Source organism: Crocuta crocuta, unplaced genomic scaffold (genome assembly GCF_008692635.1).
Source record: "Crocuta crocuta isolate KB4526 unplaced genomic scaffold, BGI_CrCroc_1.0 scaffold179, whole genome shotgun sequence".
Lineage (NCBI taxonomy): Eukaryota > Metazoa > Chordata > Mammalia > Carnivora > Hyaenidae > Crocuta > Crocuta crocuta.
Genome location: NW_027551568.1, coordinates 478791 through 490882, shown reverse-complemented (window position 1 = coordinate 490882; position 12092 = coordinate 478791). Strand labels below are relative to the sequence as shown.

Genomic DNA, 12092 nt, shown 5'->3' with positions numbered 1-12092 from the left:
TCATGTGGGGCCCCGCGGGGGAGGGGTGCAGCTTCCTTCGCGGGGCGCGTCGGGGGCGGGGCAGGTGTCCCTCCACCCCGCGGCATCAGCTCGCTTTCTCGCTCTCGTCCTCCCTCCCTTCAAGTTTGGTCTGCAGCTGCGGCACCCAGGCCAGGCACCCAGGCCAGGCACCCAGGCCAGGGCAGGTCGGGTGGGCACTCGGAACAGGGCGCTCACTGCTTAGGTGCGAGGTGCGCTTTGAGGCTTGAGGTTCTCCTTTTTCTACCTTTCTGAGTCTTCTGACTGTTGTTTTATACGTTTTGCCCAACGTTTTTAGCTGTAATTAGCAGAAGGAAGAGGGTGGAACGGACTTCATCTTTTCTAGAATCGTCAGTGATCCTTAACATTTTTTTAATGTTCATTTTTGAGAGAGAGAGACAGAGCAGGGGAGGGGCAGAGAGAGGGAGACACAGAATCCGAAGCAGCTCCAGGCTCCGAGCCGTCAGCACAGAGCCCGTCGTGGGGCTCGAACCCTCGAACCCTGCGATCATGACCTGAGATGAAGTTGGACGCTTAACTGACCGAGCCACCCAGACGCCAAATTTTCCAGAGCAAAAGCCGCTTGACTTCACTTTTCCAAATAACGACTTCCCCAGTCCGTACACAGAATGCGCAGGCTCTCCGTGCCCTGCCCCTGCGCGGCTCCCAGCGCCGTTCACGGTCCTGTGCCTACCCCCTCACCCCAGCAGCCCTGCTGTCCCCTGGCACCCCAAGCGTGCCCCTGCCCCGGGGCCTCTGCATACACTCCTGCGAGACAGTCTTCCCCGGGCGGGGGCAGCATTACGTGGCGGCAAAGGGAAAGGCGCTGCAAGGCCTGGGCTTCAGTCCTGACTCTGCCACTTGCTGGGTGTGTGACCTCAGGCAAACTGCTTTTTCTGCTTTGGTTTCATCATCTGTAAAATTATCATAAAACTAGTACCACCTACGTAGTGTTGTCCTGAAAATTCAGACTATGTGTAAATTCTTTAGAATGCTTGGCAAGTAATGAGAACTGAATGGGATATAGAGACAGAAACAAATTATAAGGATACTCAGTATAAAATTATATACATATTTTACCCCCCTATTCCTTTGAGTCTTTGCTCAAACTTCAGGGAAGCAATCCCTGACTTCCCCATAGAACACTCCAAGCCCCCATCCCTGTTACTTGCTTTTTCTCACAGCATTTTTTTTTACCTTTTTTCTTACATTTATTTATTTTTGAGGGACAGAGAATGAGTGGAGGAAGGGCAGAGAGATAAGGAGACAGAATCTGAAGCAGCTCCAGCCTCTGAGCAAACATTCAACACAGAGCCCGATGCGGGGCTTGAACCCACGAACCATGAGATCATGACCTGAGCCGAAGTCAGACGCTCAACTGACTGAGCCGCCCAGGCGCCCCTCTCACAGCATTCTTAAAATCTCCCACAGTATATACATATTTCCTTGTTGTCTGTTTCTCTCTGTACCAAAGCTCTGAAAACAAAGATAGTGTCTATTTCGTTCACGTCCTCACTCCCGGAAGCGCGCTCTCACCACGGAAGGGGCTCATTATTTACTTACAACTGACTTGGGGAAGGAACAGAAACACCTCATCAAAGCACCTTGTAACAATAAATGAGAAGGCACGTTAAGTGCTTAGCACAGTACCCAGCACACACAAGGGCCGGTGGCTGTCTTTCAATGTTTTTCAATAAACATGAACTCCTTTCGTTAGCATCGTTCCTTGCTAGGTACGTTCGACGCCAAGGGCTCCGGGGGCAAGTGAGGCCACACGGTGCTTTCATGCGCTAAAGGACAAAGCGGGAGACTCTCTGGGATGCAAACGCTCGCAGGAGCCTCCGGCCACAGGGGAAGGAAGGACACGCCTAGGCCTTAGCAAGGAGCTGTGCTAGGTGACAGACACGCTACTGGGGACACTGGGAGAGTCCTGGCCCACACGAGGCTCACATTCGACGTAGAAAGTTTTCATGGGCTGTTTATTGTTTCAACGACCCTCGCAGCTCTGGACTTAGGAGGGACTTAGCTTATCCCCATTTTCCGAGGGAGTTCAGTGCAGAGCAGCGAGGTCACCTGTGAACACGAGCCTCGCCTCCCTCTCTCCTCCGGGGCCTTCCTGCTCTGCTACGTGGCCTAATCACCAGGATGTAAGCTCTTTACACTACAGTATTTTCTAGTCAGCCAAACTGAAAAGAAAATTCATCTGTCAGTAACGTTGTGTAAATATTTCTTTTTTTTTTTTAATATTTTTATTTACTGCTAGGAGAGAGAGGGAGAGACAGCGTGAGCAGGGGAGGGTCAGAGAGAGAGGGAGACACAGACTCCGAAATAGGCTCCAGGCTCCGAGCTGGCAGTCAGCACAGAGCCCGACGCGGGGCTCGAACCCACGAACCGCGAGATCATGACCTAAGCGAAAGTCGGACGCTTAACCGACTAAGCCACCCAGGCGCCCCTGTGTAAATATTTCTTACACTTATAACAAATGTCTTGTATTTGTGAAACAGGGACCTTCAGGATACAGCAATGGGACACCCACAGACACGACTTCCTGGAGTCGGCTCCGGGTTTGGGAATGTTTGTGACTGTTACAACCTACAATGATGAGGTAAAACATTCTTTCGTGTTTTGCCACTAAAACTTTTCATTTGCTAAAAACGCTTATGTCATTTGAGAAGCCTCTGCGTAAGCACTCGGTGACCAGAGTTTACAGTTTGTAACGTGCACAGCCCCGAATAGAGGTGCTGCACAGACACGGCACGTGCCCGCCTCCAGTCAGCCCGCAGTCTAGCTGAAGAGCAGAGACCTTAGCACAAAACATTTTAAAGCACTAGAAATGCTCGGCCGCCTACTCCTCATCCTGGACTTGCTGGTCCCGCTGGGCGGATGGGACCCACAGGCCGAGGCATCCCTGTGGTTTTGCCAGGGCCACGGCCTCACCCAGACACGAAGGCCACAGCGGCGCCTCCTCCCTCCTGCCTGGCAGGCACTCTCTTTGGTTATGTGGCAGCCTCTGGGCCTCTGTCCCCCAGGAGTTAGCAGGAGTGGCAAAGGCGCCACGGTCAAGTGGGAGGAATGCAAATCTTGGAGTCAGAGCCAAGTTCAGGTATGGATTGTCAAGCTGAATCTTCAGCAGGCTGACGGCTCCGAGACTGTTTTCTCATCTGTGTATTGGATGTACCGGAGACCTCCATTCCCCACCGCGCCAGCTCAAGCCGCTCTTTCTCAGTCCACTAATTCCGCCACAGTTGCGAGAACTACTTCCCTTCGGACTTGGGGCTGCCCTGGGATGTGCTCATGGTGGAGCAAAGCCTCACAGAGCAGAGCAGGCACTTCCACTGGTGCGGAGAGGACGCAGAGTCCCTGTTCTCATTACACTGGATGCCTCCCTGGTCCTAGCCCAGGAGAGATTTTGCACCCTTACTCCTGTGCAGCCCCCACTCCAGCTGGACTGCTGGGACACTTGAACCTGGCCTGATGCAGCACCTTCTCTTGGTGCACCTGGCACTGGCGCAGTGGTGGTTCTGCCGGGCTGCTTCCCAGACTCCTGTCCACATAGCTCCCTCCCTCCCTATACTTATACCAAGACCCAACTCGTCTTTGTTCATGAGCAATCTCGAAATGTCTCCGTGGCTTATTAAATGCTGACCTGAAATTTTAGTTGAGCTAAAAACTGTTACAGAAAATCCCAAGTACTGTCTCTAAGACAGAGAAAGTTCATTCTTCAAAAACGTAATTGCCTGAAACAATACCCCCTTCTAAACTTTTAAAATTGTATTTGTTTGAGAGACATGGTGAGAGTGGGGAAGGGGCCAGCAGAGGGAGAGAGGGAGCCCCAAGCAGGCTCCACACTGTCAGCACAGAGCCCAGCTCAGGGCTCGAACCCACAAACCTCAAGATCATGACCTGAGCAGAAACCGAGAGTCAGCCACTTAACGGACTGACCCGCCCAGGCGTCCCCTGAAACAATACGTCCTTCCAGAAGGAGTGAAAAGTATTTCCACGCATTCTGACAAAGAATCATCATGGTCCTAGTACACATCCAGCCCTCTTTTTGGCCTAAGAGAGACAAAGTTCTCACCCCATATGCCAGATTTTCAAGAAAGCTCTTGTCCATTTGGAAGTAAGAAGAAACAGCCCTAGTTTCAACATTTCTTACAAGATCCCCTTTTAAAGTCCGTATCAGCACCCCCACAGGCTTCTGACCATTCTTCCCTGATCAGTGAGACTAGGAGCTTGGTGCATCCTAAGCTGCCTACCTTGGTCATCTACTCATTCCTACAGCACGTGATTGACAGCTCAAGGGAATGACGTGGCTGGTGGGCAGGCATAACAACATATATGTACCACACAAACACACGCATTTTGTATCCTATTTTCTTTTTTTTTTTTTAATGTTTTATTTATTTCTAGGAGAGAGAGAGAGAGAGAGAGAGACAGCGTGAGCAGGGGAGGGTCAGAGAGAGAGGGAGTCACAGACTGAAACAGGCTCCAGGCTCCGAGCTGGCAGTCAGCACAGAGCCCGACGCGGGGCTCGAACCCACGAACCGCGAGATCATGACCTAAGCGAAAGTCGGACGCTTAACCAACTAAGCCACCCAGGCGCCCCTGGAACCTATTTTCTTAACAACCTGTGATCTTGAGCATCTTTTTATGTGCTTTGGACTTTTTTTCTTTTAGCACTTTGAGTTTATCAATCTACTGCCTTCTGGTCTCCAAAGTTTCTGATGAGAAGTCTGCTGATAATCTTATTGAAGATCCCTTGTACGTGACAGTAATGCAGATCCCTGATGGTGGGAGGACAGGCTCTTTTTGCCCACCCTGGCTTCCTTCCACACGCCATGTGCAGGCTGTTCTAGCAACACACGCACAGTTACCTGCCATGTGGCTGGGGTGCACATGGGGGTGGGGGTGCAGGAGATGGGTAGCTGATACCGGGGTAAGAACTGACACTGACCGAAAGTCACCACAGTTTACCACCCAAGGCTTCCCGTGGAAGCTGCAAGCTTTCAACAGACTCCATAGTTCCAAAATAGGTACATGCGACAGATTCACAGATTCTAACAGTGTGAGTGTCTAGATGGCAAGACAGTCCCCTAGTGCTGCCTACTCCACCATCTTCCCAGAATCCTCTCCTAGTTGAAAATAATTTTAACTTTGTTGTATGATTTCTTCCTTGACCCATGTGTTTTTTAGAAATGTGCTTAGTCTCTAAATGTGTGTTTAAGTTCTAAATATTTAGGGATTTTCCAACTATCTTTGTTATTGATTTCTACTATAACTCCATTGTGTTTTGAGAGTAGACTTTGTATGGCTTCTGTTATCATTATTATTTGTTGAAATAATGTAGTTGATGGTTTCTGTTTTAAAAAGATTAAGGTGTGTTTTGTGGCCCAGAAGGTGGTCTGTCTTTGCAAATGTTCCATGTGACCTTGAGAATTTGCATACCCTGCTGGTGGTGGATGAAGTAGGCCGTTGACTGCTGGTGCCGTTGAGTTCTATGGTGTCCGTCACCTTTTAATCAACATGTGTCTTTAGATTTAAAGTAGGTTTCTTATAGACAACTAGTTTTGGTTTTGATCCCCTCTGACAATCTCGGTCTTTGCACTGGGACATAGAGACTGCTGATGCTCAGAGGGATTATTGGTAGCGCTGCAATGAGCATCCACCACGTTGGTTCCCATTTTCTCCTCACTTCCCTTGCTCTTTGTTCCTTTTTGTCTTCCACTCTATCTTTTGTGGGGGGTTTTTGAGAGAGAGAGAGAGAGAGAGAGTGCACAGAGGAGAGGGACACGAGGAGAGAGAGAATCTCAAGCAGGCTCCGTGCTCAGCATAGAGACTGACGTGGAGCTCATCCCAGGACCCCAGGATCACGACCTGAGCCGAAATCAAGAGTCAGATGCTCAAGTAACTGAATCACCCAGGAGCTCCAATCTTTTGTGATTTTGAGTATTTTATGTGATTCCATTTTGTCTCCTTAGCATATCAATTATACTTTTTTTTAAATGGTTGCCCTGGATTTTGCAATATATATTCACGACCAACACAATTGCACTTTCAAGTAACACGATACTTCTTCGCAGGGGGTGCAAGTGCCTTATAGTAACAAAGCATTCCGGATTCCTCCCACCTGCCCTTTTTCATCATGCTGTCATCCATTTACACATGAACTATAACTAAATGCATTGCTGCTATTATTTGCACAAACTAGCACCTATTACATCAGTTAGGAAAAATGAGCTTTTATCTTCACTTAGCCCTTCTCTGACGCTCTTCCTATATGGAGATCTGAGTTTCTGACCTATATCATTTTCCTTCTCCCTCAAGAATTTACCAGTTCTTGCAAGGTAGGTCTATCAATGGCAAACTCCCTCAGTTTTTGAAAAAATCTTTATTTCTCCTTCGCTTTTGAAAGGAAATTGTGCAGGATTCAGAATTCTAGGTTGATGGGTTTCTTCTCTCAACCCTTAAAATATTCCACTCCATGCTCTTCTTTCTTGTGTGGTTTCTGAAGAGAAGTCAAATTAATTCTTACCTTTGCTCCATTTTTGTGAAGGTTTTTTTTTTTTTTTTTTTTTTTTTTACTCTGGCTTCAAGACATTTTTATCATTGACATCTGCAGTTTCATGATATGCCTAAGCGTAGGATCTTTCTTTGGTTTGGTTTGGTTCATTTGGCATTGATCCTGTTTGGTGTTCTCCGAGCTTCCTGGCTCNCTAGGAGAGAGAGAGAGACAGCGTGAGCAGGGGAGGGTCAGGGAGAGGGAGACACAGACTCTGAAACAGGCTCCAGGCTCTGAGCTGGCAGTCAGCACAGAGCCCGACGCGGGGCTCGAACCCACGAACCGCGAGATCATGGCCTAAGTGAAAGTTGGACACTTAACCGACTAAGCCACCCAGGCGCCCCTGTTTTAGGTATTTCTTACATTTCCTCCTGTCTTCTCCTTGGAGTATGACCATTAGGTGAACGTTACATCTTTAACAACTGTCCCACAGTTTGGGGATATTATGTTCCTTTTTTTTTTTTCAGTCTTTTTTTTTCTTTGCTTTTTCAGCTTTAGAAATGTCCATGGTCATATCCTCATGCTGGGAGAGTCTTTCCTTAGCCGTGTCCAGCCTAATAAGCCCATCAAAGGCATCCTTCCTTTCTGTTCCAGCATTTAAAAGGTTTCTTAGAACTTCCACCTCTGCTTACAGTACCCTTTTGCTCTCGGCAGGCTGCTCTCCCTCCGTGAGAGCCCTTTGCATATTAACCACAGTTTTTTCCAAATTCCTGGTCTACTCATCCGGTAACCCTGAGGTGTCTGACTCTGGCTGAGATGCCTGCTCTGTCTCGTCAAACGATGCTTTTTGCCACCTAGCAGTCCTTGAAACTTCTTGTTGTTGAAAGCTGGACACCATGTACCAGGTAAAAGGAACCCAGTTCTGGTGCCACAGAGTCTCTGATAAACTGTGATTCTTTGTGTTCATTTGTGTCTGCAGCTTTGGGAGCAGTGGTTTACTCTGCAACCTCAATTCACTGAGAGATCTAAAAATAATTGCTTTTAGTTTTGTTCATCTTTTTACTTGTTAAGACAGAGTGGCTTAACTTCCAAGCTCCTTGCTGACAGACTAGAAGTCCTACACCTGTTTTTAAAATGGCAAATAATATAGAAATTAGCTAAACAGAAAGTCAAAGTTGTCCAACAAAAATAACCAACTAAAAGCCTGGTGTGCATTCTTCTGAGAATAGAGAGTCTTCTTCTAAGTTTCTGGAAACATACACACACGTGCTTTTACAAATGCTTTTTTAATTACTGACTTTGAGAGAGAGTGAGATAGAGCTTGAGTCCGGGAGGAGCAGAGAGAGGGAGACAGAGAATCCCAAGCAGGCTCCGCACTGTCAGTGCAGAGCCCAATGAAGGCCTGAACCCACGAACTGTGAGATCATGACCTGAGCCAAAATCAAGAGTCAGACACTTGACTGACTGAGCCACCAAAGCGCCCCTACAAATGATTTTTTAAATAAAAAATAGGATCCTATACAGACTACTCTACCACAGGATATCAGGGACACCTTTAGTACAGATATGGGTACAATACTCTTTTTTTTTTTTTTGCCACATACTATTCCTTTATTTGACTTTGTATAAATTTAATCAACCCCTACTGAAAAGTATTAAATTTTAAGAAAGAAAGGTTACCAGTACAAATACCAACACACTGAATATCCTTTTACATATAATTTTGTCTACTTGTGCATTTCCATAGAGTAAGTTTCTGTCGGTAGAACCACTGAGTTGATGGTTATATACGTTTTAATTTTTAATACATATTGCTGAACTGCTCTCCAAAATGGTTGTTCAACTTACATTCCCAAATCCGTGTTTAGAGATGGTATTCTCAATACTATCCCTGGATGCTTTTATTTAAATTTTTGACAATGATATCTTACTCTGTGTGTATGTGTTGTTTTTGCCAACAAGGCTAAATAATTTTCACGTTCATCAACCACTTCATCCCTTCTTTAGGAATTGCACAATTTTTACTAAACAATATTGGGGAGATTTACTTTTAAGAAGGGAAATTAGAGAGTAATAAATTTAAACTATGGAAACCCTCAATCCTAGGTATTATTGTCCAAGTTATATGGCCCACAAGGAACATTCTCTTTTACTTCACATTCACCTGGCGAACACATCATCTGCTTGGAATCGAACTCTACAACGCTTGTGTCCTTTGGAGGGAGTAAGCTGGTGAGTCCGTGCCTCCCTGGTCTGTGCTGATGAGCAGGTGCTGTGCCGAACCGGCACACCCGGACTGGCTAGAGCCTTAGGAAAGTCCTGGGCCCGCGTCTCAGCGCAGCAACCACAGAAGGGGCTGCCCAGCTTGGAAGGGGTTCAAAGGAGAGACACAGTGTTGATTAAAGGGCTTGAAAAACAAGAACCATGAGGGATGGTTGAAAGAACTGTGATCATTCAGGCCTGAAAACAAGCGAAGGCCGGAGGGTAAATTAACAATGCAATTCCCATAAATAAAACTCTTACTTGGCAGATGGTGATTGGTTATTTTCTAAATGTGCTGAGGGCAGATGAAAAGAATCTGTGCGTTAGTATCAGAAATTTCATTTTATGTCAAGAAAATTTTCCTGAAAGGAATCAAATTCCCTCAGCGCCAAAGGCATTTGCCTAATAGTAAATTTGATGTTTGGGGGCAGAGGGGGGCGGTGAGTACTCTCTCTGGGTCGTAGATCACAATTTAATGCATTATTATCACCAAGAAAGATTACTGAGTATGGCAGGGGGTTGAGAGCCAGTGAGAGACCGGGATGAAGCGGGCCTGCTCTTGAAGGGGGGTGGTGGGGAGAGCTGGAGAGGAGGCAGGGACACACAAGGCAAAAGTAGAGCGGAGCTGTTTTAAGAATGTTTCTTTTCACTGTTTGTACAGCGGATTCACTTAGAGATTCGAGTTGGACAACATGACCTTGATGCAGCTGTTGCTCAAGCGAAGGACAAAGTTAATGAAGTTAGCTTTAAGCTGGGACATCTAATTGAGCAAATTGAGCAAATAGTCAAAGAACAAAACTATCAAAGGGTCAGTCTGCCCATTCAGCTCATTCTCTCTCTTCCTGCCAGGAACGCAGCCCTGGAGACAAAGCCCCCGGAAAGCACTGTGGAGAGAGTAACCTGCCTGCTCCTCGGTCCTCCTCTGGGAGCTAGCACTGTGGGGACACTCAGGGTGAAGGGAGAGAGCAAGCTCTCACGACCTTTTCACTGTCTGTGGGACTGTGAGCTCCTCTAGGAAGGGGCACTGCGGCTCATTCGCTTTTGGAGTGTGAGCTGGCAGAATGAATCAATAAACGCTCCCAAACATGCCCCACGTACATGACGAGGCTCAGTTCTGTTCTTGGGACACTGGGTGTTTTCCGGGTCGCTGTGCTCAGTGGACTCTGGTCAGACATGGGGTGAGATCTGCCCCCGTGCTCACCTGGTGTCGTCTCCAGACTCCAGCCGCCTTACCTGGAAAATAGGACCAGGACAGGTGTGCTTGACGCAGCGCCCAGCTGACGATGAAAAGCTGGCACTATTGGCTGACACACACTTTGCTCAATGCTGGGAAATAAATGTACAGGATAATGGATCAAACAGACAGTCTACATCAAAATACAAAAATATGCTTTATAAGGTTGATTCTTAGTCCTTGTGTTAAGCTAAAACTTACCCTGGCTTAGTCAGATACTGCACTTTGGGATGAGACTGGGAAATATTAAACATCTTCAAAGCATATAGCACCTTCCCCTCAAATTCATACATTAAATACTTTAAGAAACTAAACCTGCCTATTTCTCTTCTACATAGGACCGTGAAGAAAATTTTCGAATGACCAGTGAAGATACAAATAGCAATGTTCTATGGTGGGCTTTTGCACAAACATTAATCTTTATCTCAATCGGAATTTTCCAAATGAAACACCTTAAAGACTTCTTTATAGCTAAGAAACTTGTTTAAGATGCTAACAAAGGAAACTGCTTGCTGATTTGCATAATGTTTGGTTAATAAATCAATATGCATTCATAACCAAGTATTGCTTTTATGATTTCAAAGATTATCAAAGGTTGAAATTAATGTTACAGCATCATAGCGGTGATAAAATATTACTGTAACAATGTGGCGTCTGAGTTTGATAGAATAAGCACATGGTCCAGTTCTTTAACTTGGTATAGAGCAACACTGTCCAGGAGAAATGTGAGCTACATATGTAAATTTTAAGTTTTCTGGTTCCCACATTTAAAAAGGGAGCTTTTTTAGAAAGGTAAAATTAACCCCGGTGATAGTTAACCCAAAACATCAAAAATTATTACCATTTTAATATGTAAACAGTCCAGAATTGAGGTAGTTTATGTTTCTTTTTTAGTTTTATTTTTTTTTAAATTTCTTTAATGTTTATTTATTTTGAGGGAGAGAGAGACAGTGTGAGTGGGGGTGGGGGGGTCAAAGAGAGAGAGGGAGACTCTGAAGCGGCTCCAGGCTGTGAGCTTTCGGCACAGAACCCGACGCGGGGCTCGAACTCATGAGTCTCGAGATCAAGTCAGATGCTTAACCCACTGAGCCACCCAGGCGCCCCTACATTCCTTTTTTGTTTTCCTGTTTATTTATTTTCGGGGGGGGCACAGAATCCGAGTCAGCAAAGAGCCGCCCCCCCCCCCACCGTGGGCCTCGAACCCACAGCCCACAAGATCATGACCCGAGCCCAAGGTGGCCCCTCGGCCGACCGGGCCCCTGGCGCTCCTCCATGTTCCTTTTCTGCTATGAAGTCTTGGTGACCCAAGCGTATTTTACGCTCAAAGCACATCTCACTGTGGACCAGTCACTCTCAAGGGCTCAGCGGCCACACACATTCACGGCCACGGCCACGGCCCTGCATGAAGGGGGCGCACCCGCCCGATTACCGCGCCCCACCCGGAGCGCCATCCCGAGGCTCGGCCGCTTCTTTCCCTGAAAGACGGCCCAGGGCTCTCCGAACCGGTTCCCACACCGGGTCCGCGGCGAAGCGGCGGCGTCACCGGCGTGCAACTGCGAAACAGCTGTTTCCTCAGCTTTCAGCTCTCAAAGAGCGCCCAGCTCCCTAGAGGGCGCAGACACAGTCCAAGCAGCCCCCCTCGCTGCTCCGGAGGGAAACCACCTGCCCCGGANCGGGCCGAGGTGCCCCGCTCCTTCACGAGCCTCGCGGGCGCAGACAGCAGGACGCTGGGCGGGCGGCTGTAGGGGCCGTGGGCAGAGGTCGCCGAGGCCGCAGGCGTCAGCCCCGGGAGTACGCTCTCCCCGCCCTTTCGGAAGGCGGGTGAAACTGGGCGCTGCCTCCAGGATGCCTTCCGGCGCCAGCGCTGGGCCCCAGGAGGCGCGTCCTCACCTGGCATCAAGGGGGGGGTGGAGCCAGAGCCTGCGGGCCGGGCAGGGGTTGGGAGTCAGCCCAGGCAGAGGTAACCCCGAGTGCCGAGATCCTGGGCTGGAAAGAAGTGTGGACAGGCCCGAGGAGCTGAGGGTGCTGGTGGAGTCGGCAGAAGTGTGCTGCAGGGACCCCCCCCCCATTCTCCCAGCA

General features: G+C 48.0%; 1 protein-coding gene across 1 annotated transcript in view; it reads left to right on the top strand.

Moving 5' to 3' along the window:
• The window catches only part of LOC144220371 (transmembrane emp24 domain-containing protein 11), a 22105-nt gene extending 11604 nt beyond the window's left edge, over positions 1 to 10501 (top strand). The window contains exons 2-5 of the mRNA XM_077750583.1: positions 2523 to 2623; positions 8624 to 8749; positions 9441 to 9587; positions 10352 to 10501. Coding sequence (XP_077606709.1) covers positions 2523 to 2623; positions 8624 to 8749; positions 9441 to 9587; positions 10352 to 10501 — 524 coding nt within the window. The remainder of the gene's footprint in view (positions 1 to 2522; positions 2624 to 8623; positions 8750 to 9440; positions 9588 to 10351) is intronic.
• The last annotated feature ends 1591 nt before the right edge of the window (positions 10502 to 12092 follow it).